This window comes from Ranitomeya imitator, chromosome 5 (assembly GCF_032444005.1).
Source record: "Ranitomeya imitator isolate aRanImi1 chromosome 5, aRanImi1.pri, whole genome shotgun sequence".
NCBI lineage: Eukaryota > Metazoa > Chordata > Amphibia > Anura > Dendrobatidae > Ranitomeya > Ranitomeya imitator.
Window position 1 is genome coordinate 544,344,049 of NC_091286.1, and position 20,796 is coordinate 544,364,844.

General features: G+C 45.7%; 1 protein-coding gene across 2 annotated transcripts in view; it reads left to right on the plus strand.

The window, feature by feature from the left end:
- Positions 1-20,796, plus strand: part of LOC138638368 (mast cell carboxypeptidase A-like) — a 106,491-nt gene that overhangs the window by 44,251 nt on the left and 41,444 nt on the right. For both annotated transcript variants that reach the window (XM_069727602.1, XM_069727601.1), the window contains exon 3: positions 9,667-9,791. In XM_069727602.1, coding sequence (XP_069583703.1) covers positions 9,667-9,791 — 125 coding nt within the window. The remainder of the gene's footprint in view (positions 1-9,666; positions 9,792-20,796) is intronic.

The window sequence follows — 20,796 nt, forward strand, 5'->3', positions numbered from 1 at the left end:
GCCTATAATTTCCGGGTTCACTTTTAGAGCCCTTTTTGAATATTGGTACCACATTTGCTATGTACCAGTCCTGTGGAACAGACCTCATCACTATAGAGTCCCTACATATCTAATATATAATTGCCTAGAATACTACTTCCAGCTTCCGTGGCTTTGTCCGGAGCTAATGTCCGGAGCTAATGTCCGGAGCTAATGTGCAGAGATAATGTCCGGAGCTAATGTCCGGAGCTAATGTCCGGAGCTAATGTCCGGAGATAAGTGACGTCAACAGTGTCCAGTGTCTGATTGGTTGCCGCCTGCTGCGAGCGACCAATCAGAAACGTGCCGTACTGTGACACACTCCGCCCGCCATATTGGTGTGATTTTTGAATTTTTACCTCACAGCAAGTTTCTACTGCGTGGAGGCGGGCCCAGTGACGTTGCTCTTCAAGCTCCTGCCGAATTTCGTCAAAAAAATGATAATACCATTTACCAAAACTATATATATTTAGTTGTGAAGTGGTTCAGTGACATTTTCACACCAATTTTGAACTTTTGTTTGGTGTTTTCTCCATATACTGCCTATTATTCACTGACTGTTATACTGAGAGACTGCCGTTTATTAACCTCTTCTTTGCCACATTGGGTATATTGCTCTATTATTTGCCACATAAGGACATTGTCCATTATTGCCCAGCAATTTCTCTGCAATATAAACTGCCTATTTATTAATATCTGCATTCCTGCAAAGAACTATTGCCTATTATTAACTGGCTATTTTCCTACTACCTGACACTGCCTCTTATTAACCTGTTGTTTGCCACCACCTCGCTTAAAGCTGTTTAGCTTAGCCAACATGAGCTCTAATAGTAAGGATACTAATGACACAGAGCCCAAAGCTGCTGATGGCGCACGTAAGATTAGGTCTGATAGAAAGTATACTAATAATGCAGAGCAAAAAGACGCCGATGCCGCACGTAAGCGCAAACAGCGTGCTAACAAGAGTACAGAGGATAGATGCAAGCGCATGGACACTGTTAAGTATACTAATGACACAGAGTCCAAAGCTTATGATGGCGCACGTAAAATCAGGTCTGATATAAAGTATGGTAATGATGGAGAGCGAAAAGCCGCCGATGCCAGACGTAAGCGCAAACAGCGTGTTAACAAGAGTACAGAGGATAGATGCAAGTGCCTGGATACTGTTAAGTATACTAATGACACAGAGCCCAAAGCTGCTGATGGCGCACGTAAGATCAGGTCTGATATAAAGTATGGTAATGATGCAGAGCGAAAAGCCGTCGATGCCGCACGTAAGCGCAAACAGCGTGTTAACAAGAGTTCAGAGGATAGATGCAAGCGCCTGGATACTGTTAAGTATACTAATGACACAGAGTCCAAAGCTGCTGATGGCGCACGTAAGATCAGGTCTGATATAAAGTATGGTAATGATGCAGAGCGAAAAGCCGCCGATGCCGCACGTAAGCGCAAACAGCGTGCTAACAAGAGTACAGAGGAGAAGTTGTCGTATGATGTCTTTCATCCCTCCCCTCATAAGCATGTTCATGGATCCTGTGTAACTGTACCTTAAATAACAAGAATTGTCAAGAGCTGGTGAGTGCAGCCATTTTTTGTTCTTTCTTACTATTATTTATTAATTGTATTATTCTTACATTTGAATAAATAAAGTATATATGGATTCTAGACTCCCGATTCTTTAGAATCGGGCTACCATCTAGTAAGAAATAATGGTTTGTCTATTATATTACTTAATTCTCGTAGGTGTATGCCATCCAGACCTGGAGATTTATCTATTTTAATCTTATTTAGCCGGTTTCGCACCTCTTCTTGGGTTAGATTGGTGACCCTTAATATAGGGTTTCATTGTTTCTTGGGATTTCACCTAGCATTTCATTTTCCACCATGAATACTGTGGAGAAGAAGGTGTTTAATGTATTAGCTTTTTCCTCGTCATCTACAACCATTCTTTCCTCACAATTTTTTAAGGGGCCTACATTTTCAATTATGGATCTTTTACTATTGACATAGTTGAAGAACAGTTTGGGATTAGTTTTATTCTCTTTAGCTATGTACTTCTCTGTTCCCTATTTGGCAAGCTTTAATTAGTTTTTTAGATAAAGAATTTTTCTCCCTATAGTTTTTTAGAGCTTCAATTGTGCCATCCTGCTTTAGCAGTTTAAATGCTTTCTTTTTACTGTTAATTGACCCTCCTTCTTTGTTTAGCCACACTGGGTTTTTCTTATTTCTTGTCCTTTTGTTCCCACAAGGTATAAACCGCTCCCAGTCAACCAGATTAAGGACATCTCTAAGATGGTCAAACTTTGCATTCCTAAAGTTCAGTGCTTTTTTGACTGCCTGACAAGTCCCCCTAGCGAAAAATAAGTGAAACTGTACAATATTGTGGTCGCTATTTCCTAGATGCCCGACAACATGCAGATTTGTTATTCTGTTAGGTCTACTAGATAGCATTAGGTCTTAAAGTGCTGATCCTCTGGTTGGATTCTGCACCAATTGTGAAAGATAATTTTTCTTGGTTGTTAGCAGAAACCTGTTGCCTTCATGGGTTTCGCCGGTCTCTGCTTCCCAGTAAATATCCGGGTAGTTAAAGTCCTCCATAACATGGATCTCATTATGGGTTGCAGCTTCATCTATCTGCCTTACAAACCAACCCAGCTGCATATCAAATGCTAAGAGAATGGGGCACCTATGGTGGCCCACCCTAAAACAGCTACACCAACTCCAAAAAACATGACAAATAGGAGAAAAAGGAGTACCAGCTGATAATTTTACTAAAAAAACAGTATAAATCTTTACTAAATATCAAAAAGAATAAATAAACCACATTATATAAAGTAACCCATACTCCACGGAGGTACAGACAAGAAGAGAGGTAACCACCTCAGCAGTGCAAGGTATCAGGCATTATATTAATAATTATAGTAACAATAATAATAATCTTTATTTATATAGCGCCAACATATTCCGCAGCGCTTTACAGTTTAACAGTTTCAAACACAACAGTCATAAGTAACAACGTTACCAATACTATAATTAAAGCAAAATAAGACCTCCCTGCTCATGAGAGCTTACAATCTACAATGAGGAGGGGGAGATACAAAGTACAGGTGTGTAATTACAATGATGGTCCAGCCATCTTCAGGGGGTGGGGGATAGATGGGGATAGTGAATGGGCTACACACACACACAAACATAAAATGACTTTGATTAGTGAACATTGTAGGCCTCTCTGAACAAATGTGTTTTGAGCGAGCGCCTAAAACTATGCAAATTGTGGATGGTCCTAATATCATGGGGTAGAGCATTCCAGAGGATTGGCGCAGCACGTGAGAAGTCTTGGAGTCGGGAGTGGGAGGTACAGATAAGTGCAGAGGTAAGTCGAAAGTCATTTGCAGAGCGCAGCGGTCGGTTAGGCCGATAGACTGAAATGAGGGAGGAGATGTATGGGGGTGCCGCACTGTGGAGAGCTTTGTGGGTGAGAACAAGTACTTTGAATTGTATCCTGTAATGAATGGGCAGCCAGTGTAATGCCTGGCGAAGAGCGGACGCGTCCGAGTAACGATTAGCTAGATGGACAACCCTGGCTGCTGCATTAAGGATAGACTGGAGAGAGGAAAGTCGAGTAAGGGGGAGGCCAATTAATACAGCGTTACAGTAGTCCAGGCGGGAGTGGATTAGGGAGACAGTGAGGGTTTTTGTTGTTTCAATGGTGAGAAAAGGGTGGATTCTAGAGATGTTCTTTAGGTGTAAGTGGCACGACGGGCAAGTGATTGTATATGGGAGGTGAAGGACAGATCGGAGTCAAACATAACACCTAGACATTGCACCTGCTGCCGGGGTGTTATTATGTTGCCACCCACGGAGAGGGAAATGTCAGATTTAAGGAGGTTAGTAGACGGCGGGAGTAGATGAAGTTCAGTTTTGGAGAGATTGAGTTTCAGATAGAGAGCGGACATGATGTTAAAAACTGCAGACAGACAGTCAATGGCGTTCTGTAGTACAGCGGGGGTAAGGTCAGGGGATGATGTGTTTGGTTGTGTGTCATCAGCATATAGATGGTACTGAAAGCCAAATCTGCTGATTGTCTGTCCAATTGGGGCTGTGTAGAGGGAGAAAAGAAAGGGGCCAAGGACTGAGCCCTGAGGTACACCAACAGTGAGCAGAAGAGGAGATGAAGTGGAGCCAGAGAACAGAACACTGAAGGAGCAGTCGGAAAGATAGGAGGAGAACCAGGAGAGAGCAGTGTCCTTAATGCCTAGTGACTGGAGCCTAGAGAGTAGGAGAGGGTTGTCAACAGTGTCGAAAGCTGCAGAGAGGTCGAGCAGAATGATCAGTGAGTGGTCACAGTTACATTTTGCTGTCAAAAGGTCATTGGTCACCTTGATGAGTGCAGTTTCTGTCGAATGTAGGGGGCAAAAGCCGGACTGTGAAGGGTCTAGGAGGGAGTGAGTGGACAGGTAACTGGTAAGGCAGGAGTAGACCAGGCACTCCAAGAGTTTAGAGATGAAAGGGAGATTGGAGACCGGTCTGTAGTTATTTGTGCAGGTTGGGCCGAGGGTGGGTTTCTTTAGTAATGGATTAATTATAGAGTGTTTGAAGGAGGAGGGGAAAATGTCAGAGGAGAGGGAGAGATTAAAAATTGTAGTTAAGTGAGTTGTGACGACTGGAGAGAGAGACTGGAGGAGGTGTGAGGAAATGAGGTCGGTGCTGCATGTAGTCAAACGAGAAGAAGAGAGAACCTTGGAGACTTCTTCTTCTGCGATGGTATCGAATGTAGAGAGTGAGCCAGGGCTGTTTCACTCTGTATTTGGAGGTTCTGAGGGTGAGGGGAGCTATTTGGTCAAGGGTGCTTCTAAGAGTGTCATTGAAGTGATGTGCAGCCAGATCAGAACAGGAAAAGGAAGAGATTGGGGACAATGATGAGTGTAGGGAGTCTGAAAGTGCATGAGGATTAATAGCATGTAGATTTCTGAATGTGTGGTAGGTAGAAGAGTGCTGGGGTGGGTGAGGAATTGTGAGTGTGATGGATAGAATGTTGTGGTCAGAGAGGGGAAGTCTTGAGTTATCTAGGTAGGAGATTGAATAGAGCCGGACAAAGACCAGGTCCAGGGTGTTACCGTCTTTGGGTGTTTCAGAGGTTGAGAGCTGAGAGAGGCCTAGAGAAGTGGTTAGTGATAGAAGCTGGGATGCACATGTGGAAGTGGGGCTGTTAATGGGGATGTTGAAGTCTCCCAGGATAAGAGTTGGTAGTTCTGAGGACATGAAGTGTGGCAGCCAGGTAGAGAAATGGTCCAGGAAGTGGGTGGGTGAGCCTGGGGGCCGGTATATGACCGCTACTCTGAGGGAGAGGGGACGAAAGAGCCTGATGGTGTAGACCTCAAAAGAAGGGAATGAGAGTGCTCGAGCTGGAGGGATAACCTGGAATGTGCATTGTGAAGACAGGAGTATGCCTACTCTACCACCATGTTTATTTGTGGGTCTCGGGGAATGTGAGAATTGTAAGCCACCATGGGAAATGGCAGCAGGGAAGACAGTGTCAGAATCCTGAATCCAGGTTTCAGTGAGGGCCAACAGATTAAGAGAGTTTTTTCAGAAAGTAATTGTGTAGGAAAGGAAGCTTGTTCCATACAGACCGTGGGTTCCAAAGGGCACTATTCAAAGAAAGAGATGAAGGAGTGCAATTAATATTAGTAATATTATTAAGGTTTGATGTGAGGTAGTGTAGGGGTTGAGGTTGGTGGATGGTGGACAAGGGTTGGGGGAGATGTCCCCTAAAATCAGTAGGAGTAGGAAGATAAAAAGCAAATAGTTTTTGGAATTGTATGAAGTTTTTTTGCTCTGTGTGTTTGGGCAAGATGGGCTGAGGTTTTCCAGGAGGGTGAGAAGTGCCTGGGAGCTGTACATGGGAGAGGGAAGGAAAGAGGAGCTGATGTATATGAGTGGTGATGGAGGGGGGATTGGGCGGTGGATGTGGTTTGCAAGGGAACATAGGAGGATAGGAATGAAGCACATGGATAGAAGGGAGAGCAGAGTGTTGGTTACCTGACTCCTGCCCTGACTAACTGCCATGGAATAACTGCTGTATCACGATGCTTAGCTTCTTGACGCTTTGCTTCTGGGATGCTTGTGTGCACCCCTAAAGATGTTTCTAAATTTATCGTCCAAACTGCTGGGTGAGAAGAGATGGATTGTGGGAACTGGTTGGGGATAATTTGGCAGCTGGGGCCAGCACACCAGGGGCTTTTTTTTAGATGATCAAAGACATTCAGCCTGGCCATATCTATTTTAACACCTTCCACCAGATAAGATCTACATTGATCCCAGTCATGGATATGCAACAGTGAGTATTAAGTACAATGCACCAAATGAATTATACCAATGAAGTAGCAGGCACATTAAAATATGTTTCTAGATGGTAAAGCGGCAGATGACAGACAGCAGACAGCAAGCAGAGGAGGGACGTTGTACCATTAGAGTCTATTGCAGGAGATCAGACAGCAAGCAGAGGTGGGAAGTTGTATTATTAGAGTCTATTGCAAGAGATCAGACAGCAAGCAGAGGTGGGAAGTTGTACCTGTGTGAAGAGAGAAGAGAGATATAGTCATGATGCAAAAACAAGACCACGGGAAAAGGACACCCCCATATTAATTAAACACACATAACACAAGATAATGCCTAAAAAGTGCAAGGGGACAAGCTTACTCAGGTCTGTGAGATAGAGAGGTGGTCACCCCAAGGACGGATGTCAGCCCCGACGCGCGTTTTGCTGGCACAAACGCATCTTTGTAAGGGGAAATAAATATAATAAAGATTTATACTGTTTTTTAGTAAAATTATCACCTGGTACTCCTTTTTCTCCTATTTGCCATCTATCTGCCTTAGTAGTAGACTTTCCATGATTTCTGTTATAGTTGGGGGTTTGTAACAGACCCCAATGAGAATTTTGTTACTATTTTTCCCTCCATGTATTTCGACCCATATGGACTCCACATCCTCATTCCCTTTGTTAATATCCTCCCTTAAAGTGGACTTTAGAGAAGACTTTACATAAAGACAAACCCTTCCTCCTCTCCTCGCCTTAGGCTGGGTTCACATTACATTACTGGCGTCCATTAGACAGACTACGTTACACCGTGGCATAACGCGGTGTAACACAGTCCGTTAATGCCGCCATTGAGTTCAATGTCGGACACATCGCTAGCGCTCGCCCACAATGGGCGTGCCCTAGCGATGTGCCGTCATTGAGTGACGGACCCTGGGAACAGAAAACAAGTGTGGGATTGCACTTTTCTTGCAATTTCACTGCACATGGAATTTTTTTTTCCTGTTTTCTGTTACATGACATGGTAAAACCAATGGTGATGTTCAAAAGTACAACTCATCCTGCAAAAAGCAAGCCCTCACATGGCCATTTTGACCAAAAAGTAAAAAAGCTATGGCTCTAGGAAGAAGGGGAGCAAAAAATGAAAATCCAAAACCAAAAACCCCCCTTGTCGTTAAGGGGTTAAATGAGGCTCTAATAGGAGATCTAAGATGGGAGCTATAGAAGCCACAGTAAGGCTTGCCAATGTCATGGTAACATATCAGCTTGTTTGGGTCTCGGTGATGAGTTGATGGAGGAAGCCCCCTCCATCTGTCTTATCAGTGGTGCTTTTGACCTCAACATCTAAAGGTACCTTCACACTAAACGATATCGCTAGTGATCCGTGACGTTGCAGCGTCCTGGCTAGCGATATCGTTCAGTTTGACACACAGCAGCGATAAGAATCCTGCTGTGATGTCGTTGGTCGGGGCTAGAAGGCCAGAACTTTCTTTGGTCGCTGGCTCTCCCGCTGACATCGCTGAATCGGCGTGTGTGACGCCGATTCAGCGATGTCTTCGCTGGTAACCAGGGTAAACATCGGGTTACTAAGCGCAGGGCCGCGCTTAGTAACCCGATGTTTACCCTGGATACCATCCTAAAAGTAAAAAAAACAAACGCTTCATACTTACCTTCCGCTGTCTGTCCTCCTGCGCTCTGCTTTCCTGCACTCACTGTGAGCACAGCGGCCGGAAAGCAGAGCGGTGACGTCACCGTTCTGCTTTCCGGCCGCTGTGCTCACAGCCAGTACAGAGAAGCACAGCGCCGGGGACAGACAGCGGAAGGTAAGTATGAAGCGTTTGTTTTTTTTACTTTTAGGATAGTAACCAGGGTAAACATCGGGTTACTAAGCGCGGCCCTGCGCTTAGTAACCCGATGTTTACCCTGGTTACCGGCATCGCTGGTCGCTGGAGAGCTGTCTGTGTGACAGCTCTCCAGCGACCAAACAGCGACGCTGCAGCGATCCGGATCGTTGTCTGGATCGCTGCAGCGTCGTTTAGTGTGAAGGTACCTTAAGGAGTTAATACAGGGATTGATGAGATATTGATCCCTTAGTTTATTCACAAGCAGCATATTTGTTGCAGAAACTTCTGAATCCTTCCCATTTATTTGAATGGAGATTGAAGTGGATTTTATGTCAGAAAGCATTCTTCAATAATTGTGTCTTGTGTGAACAGATCCAGGGCCGGCGTCAGCACCCGGCGCACCTGGGCAAATGCCGGGGCCCTGGGGAGAGAGGGGGGCCCACTCATGCTGTCATAGATACAGCTGGGAGAGCAGAGCAGGAGATAAAATGCTCTCTCCGCCCACAAAGTCACACTGGCTGCGTTCTCTTAACCCCTATGTGCCACCTCTGACACAAGCATCTTCTCACTCAGTCAGTGCAGCCAGGCAGGCACACATAGGGGTTAAGAGAAGGCAGCCAGTGTGAAATTGTTTGTGGGTGGAGAGAGCACGTTCTCTGCTCTGCTCTCCGCCCCTGGCTGGCTGCAGTGCTGCTGAAGTTATGAGGCAGATTCAGGAGGAGCTCCTAGTCCTACCAGTTCCTGAGTGAGTGGCGCTGCTATATACTACGTGGGCTGCGCTGCTATATACTACGTGGGCTGCGCTGCTATATACTACGTGGGCTGCGCTGCTATATACTACGTGGGCTGCGCTGCTATATACTACGTGGGCTGCGCTGCTATATACTACGTGGGCTGTGCTATATACTACATGGGCTGCTATATGCTACGTGGGCTGCTATATACTACGTGGGCTGCTATATACTACGTGGGCAGTGTTATATACTATATGGCTGTGTTTATATGCGATCATGAATCGGGGTATGTGTTAAAGGGGGGGGCCCACTGAGACTCTTTCGCCCGGGGCCCTCAAAAACCTGGAGCCGGCCCTGAACAGATCCCTAGAATCCTAGATGCTGCTAGTTTAATCTGTGAACCTGTTCATACCTGTGGAAACTATTAGGCTAAGTTCACATTAGCGTTGCGCCGCTGTTGCGTCGGCGACGCAGCGGCGACGCAGCGGCGACGCGCCCCTATGTTTAACATAGGGGACGCGTGCGTCTTTTTGTTTGCGTTATTCGCCGTGTGCGTCGTTTCCGACGCTGGCGTCGGACGCACGAAAACGCTACAAGTTGCATTTTCTGTGCGTCCGATTTTGGTCAAAAGCGCGTTTTTCGATGCGTCACGCGTTGCGTCGCCGACGCAGGGCGGCGCAACGCTAGTGTGAACGTACCCTTAGCCGTACTTCAAATAATGGTTTTTTTGTTATCTTAACTTTTACAGCTTGACTTCTGGAAACCCAAATATAGTCATCATGTTACCCCAAAATCTAATGTTTATTTTCATGCTGATGTAGAACAATCTAAAGTGATTGCAGAGCTCCTGGAAAAAGAGAGAATCAAGTACAAGTAAGTACTGTATATATATAAAAATGTGTGTGTGTGTGTGTGTGTATGTCTGTGTGCGCGTGTGTGTTTGTGTATCAAGCCACGCCCACTCCACGTAGCTACACTCACTCTACACATAGATACACAGCTCAGCAGACGGTATCACACAGGATAGGATTAGATGCACGGCTCAGCAGATAGTATCACACAGGATAGGATTAGATACACAGCTCAGCAGTAAGTATCACACAGGATAGGATTAGATACACAGCTCAGCAGGCAGTAACTCACAGGATAGGATTAGATACACAGCTCAGCAGACTGTATAACGCAGGATAGGATTAGATACACAGCCCAGCAGACTATCACACAGGATAGGATTACATACACGGCTCAGCAGGCAGTAACTCACAGGATAGGATTAGATACACAGGTCAGCAGACAGTAACACACAGGATAGGATTAGATGCACAGCTCAGCGGATGGTAACACACAGAATAGGACTAGATACATAGGTAAGCAGACAGTATCGCACAAGATAGGATTCGATACATGGCTCAGCTGTCAGTATCACACAGGATAGGATTAGATACACAGCTCAGCAAACAGTAACACACAGGATAGGATTAGATACACAGCTCAGCAAACAGTAACACACAGGATAGGATTAGATACACAGCTCAGCAGACAGTGTCACACAGGATTGGATTAGATGCACAGCTCAGCAGACAGTATCACACAGGATTGGATTAGATGCACAGCTCAGCAGACAGTATCACACAGGATTGGATTAGATACACAGCTCAGAAGACAGTAACACACAGAACAGGACTAGATACATTAGATACACAGCTCAGCAGACAGTAACACACAGGATAGGATTAGATACACAGCTCAGCAAACAGTAACACACAGGAAAGGATTAGATACACAGCTCAGCAGACAGTATCACACAGGATTGGATTAGATACACAGCTCAGCAGACAGTAACACACACTCCAAAAATTCCACTCATTCCATCTGATTTGCCTTTTGATTTTAAATGCCTCCAGTTTCCAGTTTGTCTGGCATTTGCAATGTCCATTAACAAGGCTCGGGGACAGTCCTTGAAAGTAGTAGGGATCGATTTGCAATCTCCATGCTTTTCTCATGGTCAACTTTACGTGGCCTGTTCAAGAGTTGGAATTGCCAAAAATTTGTTCATCTTTGCATCGGAAGGAAAAAACAAGAATGTTGTTTATCAAAAGGCTCTTGAATGAGTTGAAAATAAAATACTATCAATACTTGAGTAATCATTTAGATAATTTGTGTTGCATGTATGGTGTGAAATGTTTTTATGCGCAATATAATCATTATTATTTGTTACAACTAACCACAGTTAGTGCCAGTTAATTATAATTCTAAATAATGGTCATCGGGCTCTGCTTCATTTATTGTAGCTTTCTGCTCTGTGATTTATGACAAAACCATAACTGGCTAAAGAACATTTCTTCATTGACCCTTTTAATAATATTTTTCATATTGTGTGCAATCAATTAAAATTAACCAATTTATTGTTTAAATTGTTGCTACAGTTTACATTTCTACATATAAAGTTTATACATCTTTATTCTTTCTGATCTAATTTTGTCCCATATGGAGCAAAAAAATCTTAGTTTTCCAAACCCATTAAGCTGTAGAATACAGACAGCACACAGATGGCATTCAGGTGCTATCCATTTGATTTTATAGAGCTATTGACTTACATTGGTGGGTTTTATCCAGAACACGGATCAAAGTGGAATATGTCTACGTTCATTTTTTGAAAACAATCGGTCAGAAAATAAAAATGGAAAAGCACATTTATTGTAATGGGTCCATTGTCTATCCAAAAAATGATGGTTAGCATATATACCCAAAAAACTAATGTGTGAAACCGAACTGAATTAATAGTCCAAAAAAGTAAGCCCTGTCATACAGACTCCTTAACCCCTTCCCGACCTGTGACACAGCGTATGCGTCATGAAAGTCGGTGCCAATCCGACCTGTGACGCATATGCTGTGTCACAGAAAGATCGCGTCCCTGCAGATCGGGTGAAAGGGTTAACTCCCATTTCACCCGATCTGCAGGGACAGGGGGAGTGGTAGTTTAGCCCAGGGGGGGTGGCTTCACCCCCTCGTGGCTACGATCGCTCTGATTGGCTGTTGAAAGTGAAACTGCCAATCAGAGCGATTTGTAATATTTCACCTAAAAAAATGGTGAAATATTACAATCCAGCCATGGCCGATGCTGCAATATCATCGGCCATGGCTGGAAATACTAATGTGCCCCCACCCCACCCCTCCGATCGCCCCCCCAGCCCCCCGATCTGTGGCCCGCTCCCCTCCGTCCTGTGCTCCGCTCCCCCGTCCTCCTGTCCGCTCCCCCGTGCTCCAATCACACCCCCCCGTGCTCCAATCAAACCCCCCCGCACTCCGATCCCCCCCCGTGCTCCGAACCACCCCCCCTGCACACCGATCCCCCCCCCCGCACACCGATCCACCCGCCCGCACACCGATCACTCTCCCCCATGCTCCGATCCCTCCCCCCCCGTGCTCCGACGCCCCCCCGTGCCCTGATCTCCCCCCCCTGTGCCCTGATCTCCCCCCCTTATACTTACCGATCCTGGCGGGGTCCGTCAGTCTTCTTCCCCGAGCGCCGCCATGTTCCAAAATGGCGGGCGCATGCGCAGTGCGCCCGCCGAATCTGCCGGCCGGCAGATTCGTTCCAATGTGAATTTTGATCACTGTGATATAATCTATCACAGTGGTCAAAATAAAAAAACAGTAAATGACCCCCCCCATTTGTCCCCCATAGATAGGGACAATAATAAAATAAAGAATTTTTTTTTTTTTCACTAAGGTTGGAGTTAGAACTAGGGTTAGGGTTAGGGTTAGGGTTAGGGTTAGGGGTAGGGTTAGGGGTAGGGGTAGGGTTAGGGTTAGGGGTAGGGGTAGGGTTAGGGGTAGGGTTAGGGGTAGGGGTAGGGGTAGGGTTAGGGTTAGGGTTAGGGTTAGGGTTTCGGTATGTGCACACGTATTCTGGTCCTCTGCGGATTTTTCTGCAGCGGATTTGATAAATCCGCAGTGCTAAACCGCTGCGGATTTATGGCAGATTTACCGCGGTTTTCCTGCGCATTTCACTGCGGTTTTACAACTGCGATTTTCTATTGGAGCAGTTGTAAAACCGCTGTGGAATCCGCAGAAAGAAGTGACATGCTGCGGAATGTAAACCGCTGCGTTTCCGTGCAGTTTTTCCGCAGCATGTGTACAGCGATTTTTGTTTCCCATAGGTTTACATTGAAATGTAAACTCATGGGAAACTGCTGCGGATCCGCAGCGTTTTCCAAAGCGTGTGCACATACCTTTAGAATTAGGCTATGTGCACACGGTGCGGATTTGGCTGCGGATCCGCAGCGGATTGTTCCATCAGGTTTACAGTACCATGTAAACCTATGGAAAACCAAATCCGCTGTGCCCATGGTGCGGAAATACCGCACGGAAACGCTGCGTTGTATTTTCCGCAGCATGTCAATTCTTTGTGCGGATTCCGCAGCGTTTTACACCTATTCCTCAATAGGAATCCGCAGGTGAAATCCGCAGGTAAAACGCAGTGCCTTTTACCCGCGGATTTTTCAAAAATGGTGCGGAAAAATCTCACACGAATCCGCAACGTGGGTACATAGCCTTAGGGTTAGGGTTGGGTTGGAATTAGGGTTGTGGTTAGGGTTAGGGGTGTGTTGGGGTTAGGGTTGTGGTTAGGGGTGTGTTGCGGTTAGGGTTGTGGTTAGGGTTACGGCTACAGTTGGGATAAGGGTTAGGGGTGTGTTGGCGTAAGAATTGAGGGGTTTCCACTGTTTAGGCACATCAGGGGGTCTCCAAACGCAACATGGCACCACCATTGATTCCAGCCAATCTCGTATTCAAAAAGTCAAATGGTGCTCCTTCCCTTCCGAGCCCCGACGTGTGCCCAAACAGTGGTTTACCCCCACATATGGGGTATCAGTGTACTCAGGACAAACTGGGCAACAATTACTGGGGTCCAATTTCTCCTGTTACCCTTGAGAAAATAAAAAATTGCTTGCTAAAACATCATTTTTGAGGAAAGTAAAATGATTTTTTATTTTCACGGCTCTGCGTTGTAAACGTCTGTGAAGCACTTGGGGGTTCAAAGTGCTCACCACATATCTAGATAAGTTCCTTGGGGGGTCTAGTTTCCAAAATGGGGTCACTTGTGGGGGGTTTCTACTGTTTAGGCACACCAGGGGCTCTGCAAACGCAACGTGACGCCCGCAGACCATTCCATCAAAGTCTGCATTTCAAAACGTCACTACTTGACTTCCGAGCCCCGACATGTGCCCAAACAGTGGTTTACCCCCACATATGGGGTATCAGCGTACTCAGGACAAACTGGGCAACAATTACTGGGGTCCAATTTCTCCTGTTACCCTTGAGAAAATAAAAAATTGCTTGCTAAAACATCATTTTTGAGGAAAGAAAAATGATTTTTTATTTTCACGGCTCTGCGTTGTAAACGTCTGTGAAGCACTTGGGGGTTCAAAGTGCTCACCACCTATCTAGATAAGTTCCTTGGGGGGTCTAGTTTCCAAAATGGGGTCACTTGTGGGGGGTTTCTACTGTTTAGGCACACCAGGGGCTCTGCAAACGCAACGTGACGCCCGCAGACCATTCCATCAAAGTCTGCATTTCAAAACGTCACTACTTGACTTCCGAGCCCCGACATGTGCCCAAACAGTGGTTTACCCCCACATATGGGGTATCAGCGTACTCAGGACAAACTGGGCAACAATTACTGGGGTCCAATTTCTCCTGTTACCCTTGAGAAAATAAAAAATTGCTTGCTAAAACATCATTTTTGAGGAAAGAAAAATGATTTTTTATTTTCACGGCTCTGCGTTGTAAACGTCTGTGAAGCACTTGGGGGTTCAAAGTGCTCACCACCTATCTAGATAAGTTCCTTGGGGGGTCTAGTTTCCAAAATGGGGTCACTTGTGGGGGGTTTCTACTGTTTAGGCACACCAGGGGCTCTGCAAACGCAACGTGACGCCCGCAGACCATTCCATCAAAGTCTGCATTTCAAAAGTCACTACTTCCCTTCTGAGCCCCGACGTGTGCCCAAACAGTGGTTTACCCCCACATATGGGGTATCAGCGTACTCAGGAGAAACTGGACAACAACTTTTGGGGTCCAATTTCTCCTGTAACCCTTGGGAAAATAAAAAATTCTGGGCTAAAAATTATTTTTGAGGAAAGAAAACGTATTTATTATTTTCACTGCTCTGTGTTATAAACTTCTGTGAAGCACTTGGGGGTTCAAAGTGCTCACCTCACATCTAGATAAGTTCCTTTCGGGGTCTAGTTTCTAAAATGGGGTCACTTGTGGGGGGTTTCTACTGTTTAGCCACATCAGGGGCTCTGCAAACGCAACGTAACGCCCGCAGAGCATTCCATCAAAGTCTGCATTTCAAAATGTCACTACTTGACTTCCGAGCCCCGACATGTGCCCAAACTGTGGTTTACCCCCACATATGGGGTATCAGCGTACTCAGGAGAAACTGTACAACAACTTTTGGGGTCAAATTTCTCCTGTTACCCTTGGGAAAATAATAAATTGCAGGCTAAAAGATCATTTTAGAGAAAATAAAATTTTTATTTTATTTTCATGGCTCTGCGTTATAAACTTCTGTGAAGCACTTGGAAGTTCAAAGTCCTCACCACACATCTAGATTAGTTCCTTTGGGGGTCTAGTTTCCAAAATGGGGTCATATGTGGGGGATCTCCAATGTTTAGGCACACAGGGGCTCTCCAAACGTGACATGGTGTCCGCTAATGATTGGAGCTAATTTTCCATTTAAAAAGCCAATTGGCGTGCCTTCCCTTCCGAGCCCTGCCGTGCGCCCAAACAGTGGTTTACCCCCACATATGGGGTATCAGCGTACTCAGGACAAACTGGACAACAACATTTGTGGTCCAATTTCTCCTATTACCCTTGGCAAAATAGGAAATTCCAGGCTAAAAATCATTTTTGAGGAAAGAAAAATTATTTTTTATTTTCATGGCTCTGCATTATAAACTTCTGTGAAGCACCTGGGGGTTTAAAGTGCTCAATATGCATCTAGATAAGTTCCTTGGGGGGTCTAGTTTCCAAAATGGGGTCACTTGTGGGGGAGCTCCAATGCATAGGCACACAGGGGCTCTCTAAACGCGACATGGTGTCCGCTAAGAATTGGAGCTAATTTTCCATTCAAAAAGTCAAATGGCGCGCCTTCCCTTCCGAGCCCTGCCGTGTGCCCAAACAGTGGTTTACCCCCACATATGAGGTATCGGCGTACTCGGGAGAAATTGCCCAACAAATTTTAGGATTCATTTTATCCTATTGCCCATGTGAAAATGAAAAACTGAGGCGAAAAGAATTTTTTTGTGAAAAAAAAAAGTACTTTTTCATTTTTACAGATCAATTTGTGAAGCACCTGAGGGTTTAAAGTGCTCAATATGCATCTAGATAAGTTCCTTGGGGGGTCTAGTTTCCAAAATGGGGTCATTTGTGGGGGAGCTCCAATGTTTAGGCACACGGGGGCTCTCCAAACACGACATGGTGTCCGCTAACGATGGAGATAATTTTTCATTCAAAGAGTCAAATGGCGCTCCTTCCCTTCCGAACCTTACCATGTGCCCAAACAGTGGTTTACCTCCACATGTGAGGTATCGGTGTACTCATGAGAAATTGCCCAACAAATTTTAGGATCCATTTTATCCTGTTGCCCATGTGAAAATGAAAAAAATTGAGGCTAAAAGAATTTTTTTGTGAAAAAAAAGTACTTTTTCATTTTTACGGATCAATTTGTGAAGCCCCCGGGGGTTCAAAGTTCTCACTATGCATCTAGATAAGTTCCTTGGGGCGTCTAGTTTCCAAAATGGGGTCACGTGTGGGGGAGCTCCAATTTTTAGGCACACGGGGGCTCTCCAAACGTGACATGGTGTCCGCTAAAGAGTGGAGCCAATTTTTCATTCAAAAAGTCAAATGGCGCTCCTTCCCTTCCAAGCCCTGCCGTGCGCCCAAACATTGGTTTACCCCCACATATGAGGTATCAGCGTACTCAGGACAAATTGGACAACAACTTTCGTGGTTCAGTTTCTCCTTGTACCATTGGGAAAATAAAAAAAATGTTGCTAAAAGATAATTTTTGTGACTAAAAAGTTAAATGTTCATTTTTTCCTTCCATGTTGCTTCTGCTGCTGTGAAGCACCTGAAGGGTTAAAAAACTTCTTGAATGTGGTTTTGAGCACCTTGAGGGGTGCATTTTTTAGAATGGTGTCACTTTTGGGTATTTTCATCCATATAGACCCCTCAAACTGACTTCAAATGTGAGGTGGTCCCTAAAAAAAATGGTTTTGTAAATTTCGTTGTAAAAATGAGAAATCGCTGGTCAAATTTTAACTCTTATAACTTCCTAGCAAAAAAAAATGTTGTTTCCAAAATTGTGCTGGTGTAAAGTATACATGTGGGAAATGTTATTTATTAACTATTTTGTGTCACATAACTCTCTGGTTTAACAGAATAAAAATTCAAAATGTGAAAATTGCGAAATTTTCAAAATTTTCGCCAAATTTCCGTTTTTATCACAAATAAACGCAGAATTTATTGACCTAAATTTACCACTAACATGAAGCCCAATATGTCACGAAAAAACAATCTCAGAACCGCTAGGATCCGTTGAAGCGTTCCTGAGTTATTACCTCATAAAGGGACACTGGTCAGAATTGCAAAAAATGGCCAGGTCATTAAGGTCAAAATAGGCTGGGTCATGAAGGGGTTAAAACTATGAGGCCTATTCGTAGAAAGGTAAACATGCCTTTTTGCTATGTAATCTGAGCTGTAGGGACAGACAACCTGATTCCAACGATGTGTCAGTTACAAACTTGTGTTTTGCTATTTCAATGCATCAGCGTTTTATCAGCAGGAGATCATGACCACAGAAATAGTTGTCTACTGCCTCCTGTTTCAACAACGCCCCCACCACTGATTGACAGCTTTCTGTCAATACATTTTGTACTCAGAAAGCTGCTAATAAGTGGTTTGAGCGGGATTACAAAGCACCAATCAACAATAGGGAGGAGGATAGGGACAGGGAGTAATGATCTAAACAGCAACAGGGACCAAGAGATAAACACACACGTACTACAGAACACCTCCACAACAACTTCTCTCCACTTAGTTTAAGCACGCAGCACAGGAAGATGAATCTCCAATAGCAGCAACTAATTTTTATTCAACACAGTGTCTCCAAAGAGCTTGGAATCAGAGCTTTCATCGGCAGGACAGAGAAGGTTTGGTCAGGTTTTATAGGGTAACAACCTGATCAGAAGCAGCTGAAAATGGAGCTACACTTTTCAGACCACTAAAGAAAGGGTCTTCAGTAGTGTTGAGCGATACCTTCCGATATCGGAAAGTATCGGTATCGGTTTGGATCGGCCGATATTCAAAAAATATCGGATATCGCCGATACCGATACCCGATCCCAATGCAAGTCAATGGGACCAAAATATCGGAATTAAAATAAACCCTTTCTTTCCTTGTAGGTTCATTCTACATGAAGGAAAACAACTAAGAATAATGTAGGATGTATGGGGGAGGTGGCGGAGACATTAAAGGCAATGAGGATTAGTCCAATCAAATAGAATAGCATGATTTTTTTTTTTTTTAAAGACGTTCGGATTGAAAAAGATATTGACTATGTAAATTTTTTTTATTTTGTCAGATATTGATGTTTCACTATTCCACGACCTTCCCCTTCTTTTTTTTCCTTTTCCCACACTTTCATCTTCATCATCATCAGCATCTTTGACATCAACTTCTTCACCTTATTCATCTTCTTCTTCATCTTCTACCTATTTTTTTTTTTTATTACATTCTTCATATTCATTTTCTTCAACTATTATTATTCTTCCTATTCTACATATTCTTTTTATTCCACTGTTATTATTCTTCCTATTCTACTTCTTCATCATATTCTCATTTGTGACAGGCATTCCCGTAGTTGTTATCTATAAAAGTTGGAAGATTACACCTTCCGTTCTGCCAGTCACAAAAGTTACATTTGTCCGCGTTCAGTTTGGCCTGCAGCATCAGGCTTTATCCAGGGGCACCACGAGGAGGAACGGACTCACCCCCATACACTGCTTAGTCTTCTTCTGCATATAATTTAGATAATATCTTTTGCTCTGATATTAAGTCTTATGCTTAATGTTCTTCTGCTCTTTGTTCTGCAGCCTCTTGTTCTTCTGCTTCTCGGTCTTCCATGTTGTCGTCTCCAGGGTCGTCGTCTCCAGTGTCGTCATCTCCGCCATCGTCGTCTCAGCCGTCGTCGTCTCCGCCGTCGTCGTCTCCGCCGTCGTCGTCGTCGTCATCGGGGTGGTCTTCCGGGTCGTCGTCATCGGGGTGGTCTTCCGGGTCGTCGACGTTAGGGTCTTCAACTTGGAAATGTAGCAGAAGGTACAAGAAGGCTGAGAAAATGCCAAGAACCAGCTGATGGAACTGGAACTCGGATGGCTACCCGAAGGTTCAAGAGCCTATGGAACTACCGAGGACCAGCTGACGTTACTGGAACCCGGTTACTAAGCAGGAGGTACCCGTGCTAAAAAGCACTACCAAGGACCGCCTGACGTTGGCGGAACTCGGATACCCAGAAGGAGGCACCTAAGCCAAAGGCTCTGCCCGGAACCAGCTGACGTTACTGGAACCAGGATGGGGAGCAGAAGGTACAAGAGCAAAAGACACTGCCGAGAACCAGCTGACGGTACTGGAACCCGGATGGGTAGCCGAAGGTCCAAGAGCCAATGGAACTACCAAGGACCAGCTGACGTTACTGGAACCCGGTTACTAAGCAGGAGGTACCCGTGCCTGAAAGCACTACCAAGGACCACCTGACGTTGGTGGAACTTGGATACCCAGAAGGAGGCACCTAAGCCAAAGGCTCTGCCCGGAACCAGCTGACGGTACTGGAACCAGGATGGGGAGCAGAAGGTACAAGAGCAAAAGACACTGCCGAGAACCAGCTGACGGTGCTGGAACCAGGTGGTGGACCCGAAGGCCCACAGGAGAGGAGAGAACAGCTAGGCCGCGAGGCAGCCGCAGTTACCGAACCCCAACAGTCCTACAGGGGGAGCTGGGCCTACTGGCACTACAGAACCAGCCTTGACTACCAGTTCACGCAGCCCACATAGGAAGCTCCTAAACTGGAGGCACCCTGGAGTTGGCTAACCCGACCGCACCACGACGAGGCAAGCATAGGTGTCTCAGTGAGCTTGACACAACCCGGAAACAGCTGACGGTGCTGAAACCAGGCTTGGCACGAGGGAGTACCTGTGACAAGAACACTGCCGAGAACCAGCTGGCGGTGCTGGAACCCGGATGCGTTGCCCCAGTGTGCAAGAGCCAATGGCACGACCGAGGACTAGCTGACGGTGCTGGAACCCGGTTACTAAGCTGTAGGTGCCCGCGCTTAAAAGCACTACCATGGACCGCCTGGCGTTGGCGGAACTCGGATACCCAGGAGGAGGCACCTAAGCCAAAGGCTCGGCCCGGAACCAGCTGACGGTGCTGGAACCAGGTGGTGGACCCCAAGGCCCACAGGAGAGGAGAGAACAGCTAGGCCGCGAGGCAGCCGCAGTTACCGAACCCCAACAGTCCTACAGGGGGAGCTGGGCCTACTGGCACTACAGAACCAGCCTTGACTACCAGTTCACGCAGCCCACATAGGAAGCTCCTAAACTGGAGGCACCCTGGAGTTGGCTAACCCGACCGCACCACGACGAGGCAAGCATAGGTGTCTCAGTGAGCTTGACACAACCCGGAAACAGCTGACGGTGCTGAAACCAGGCTTGGCACGAGGGAGTACCTGTGACAAGAACACTGCCGAGAACCAGCTGGCGGTGCTGGAACCCGGATGCGTTGCCCCAGTGTGCAAGAGCCAATGGCACGACCGAGG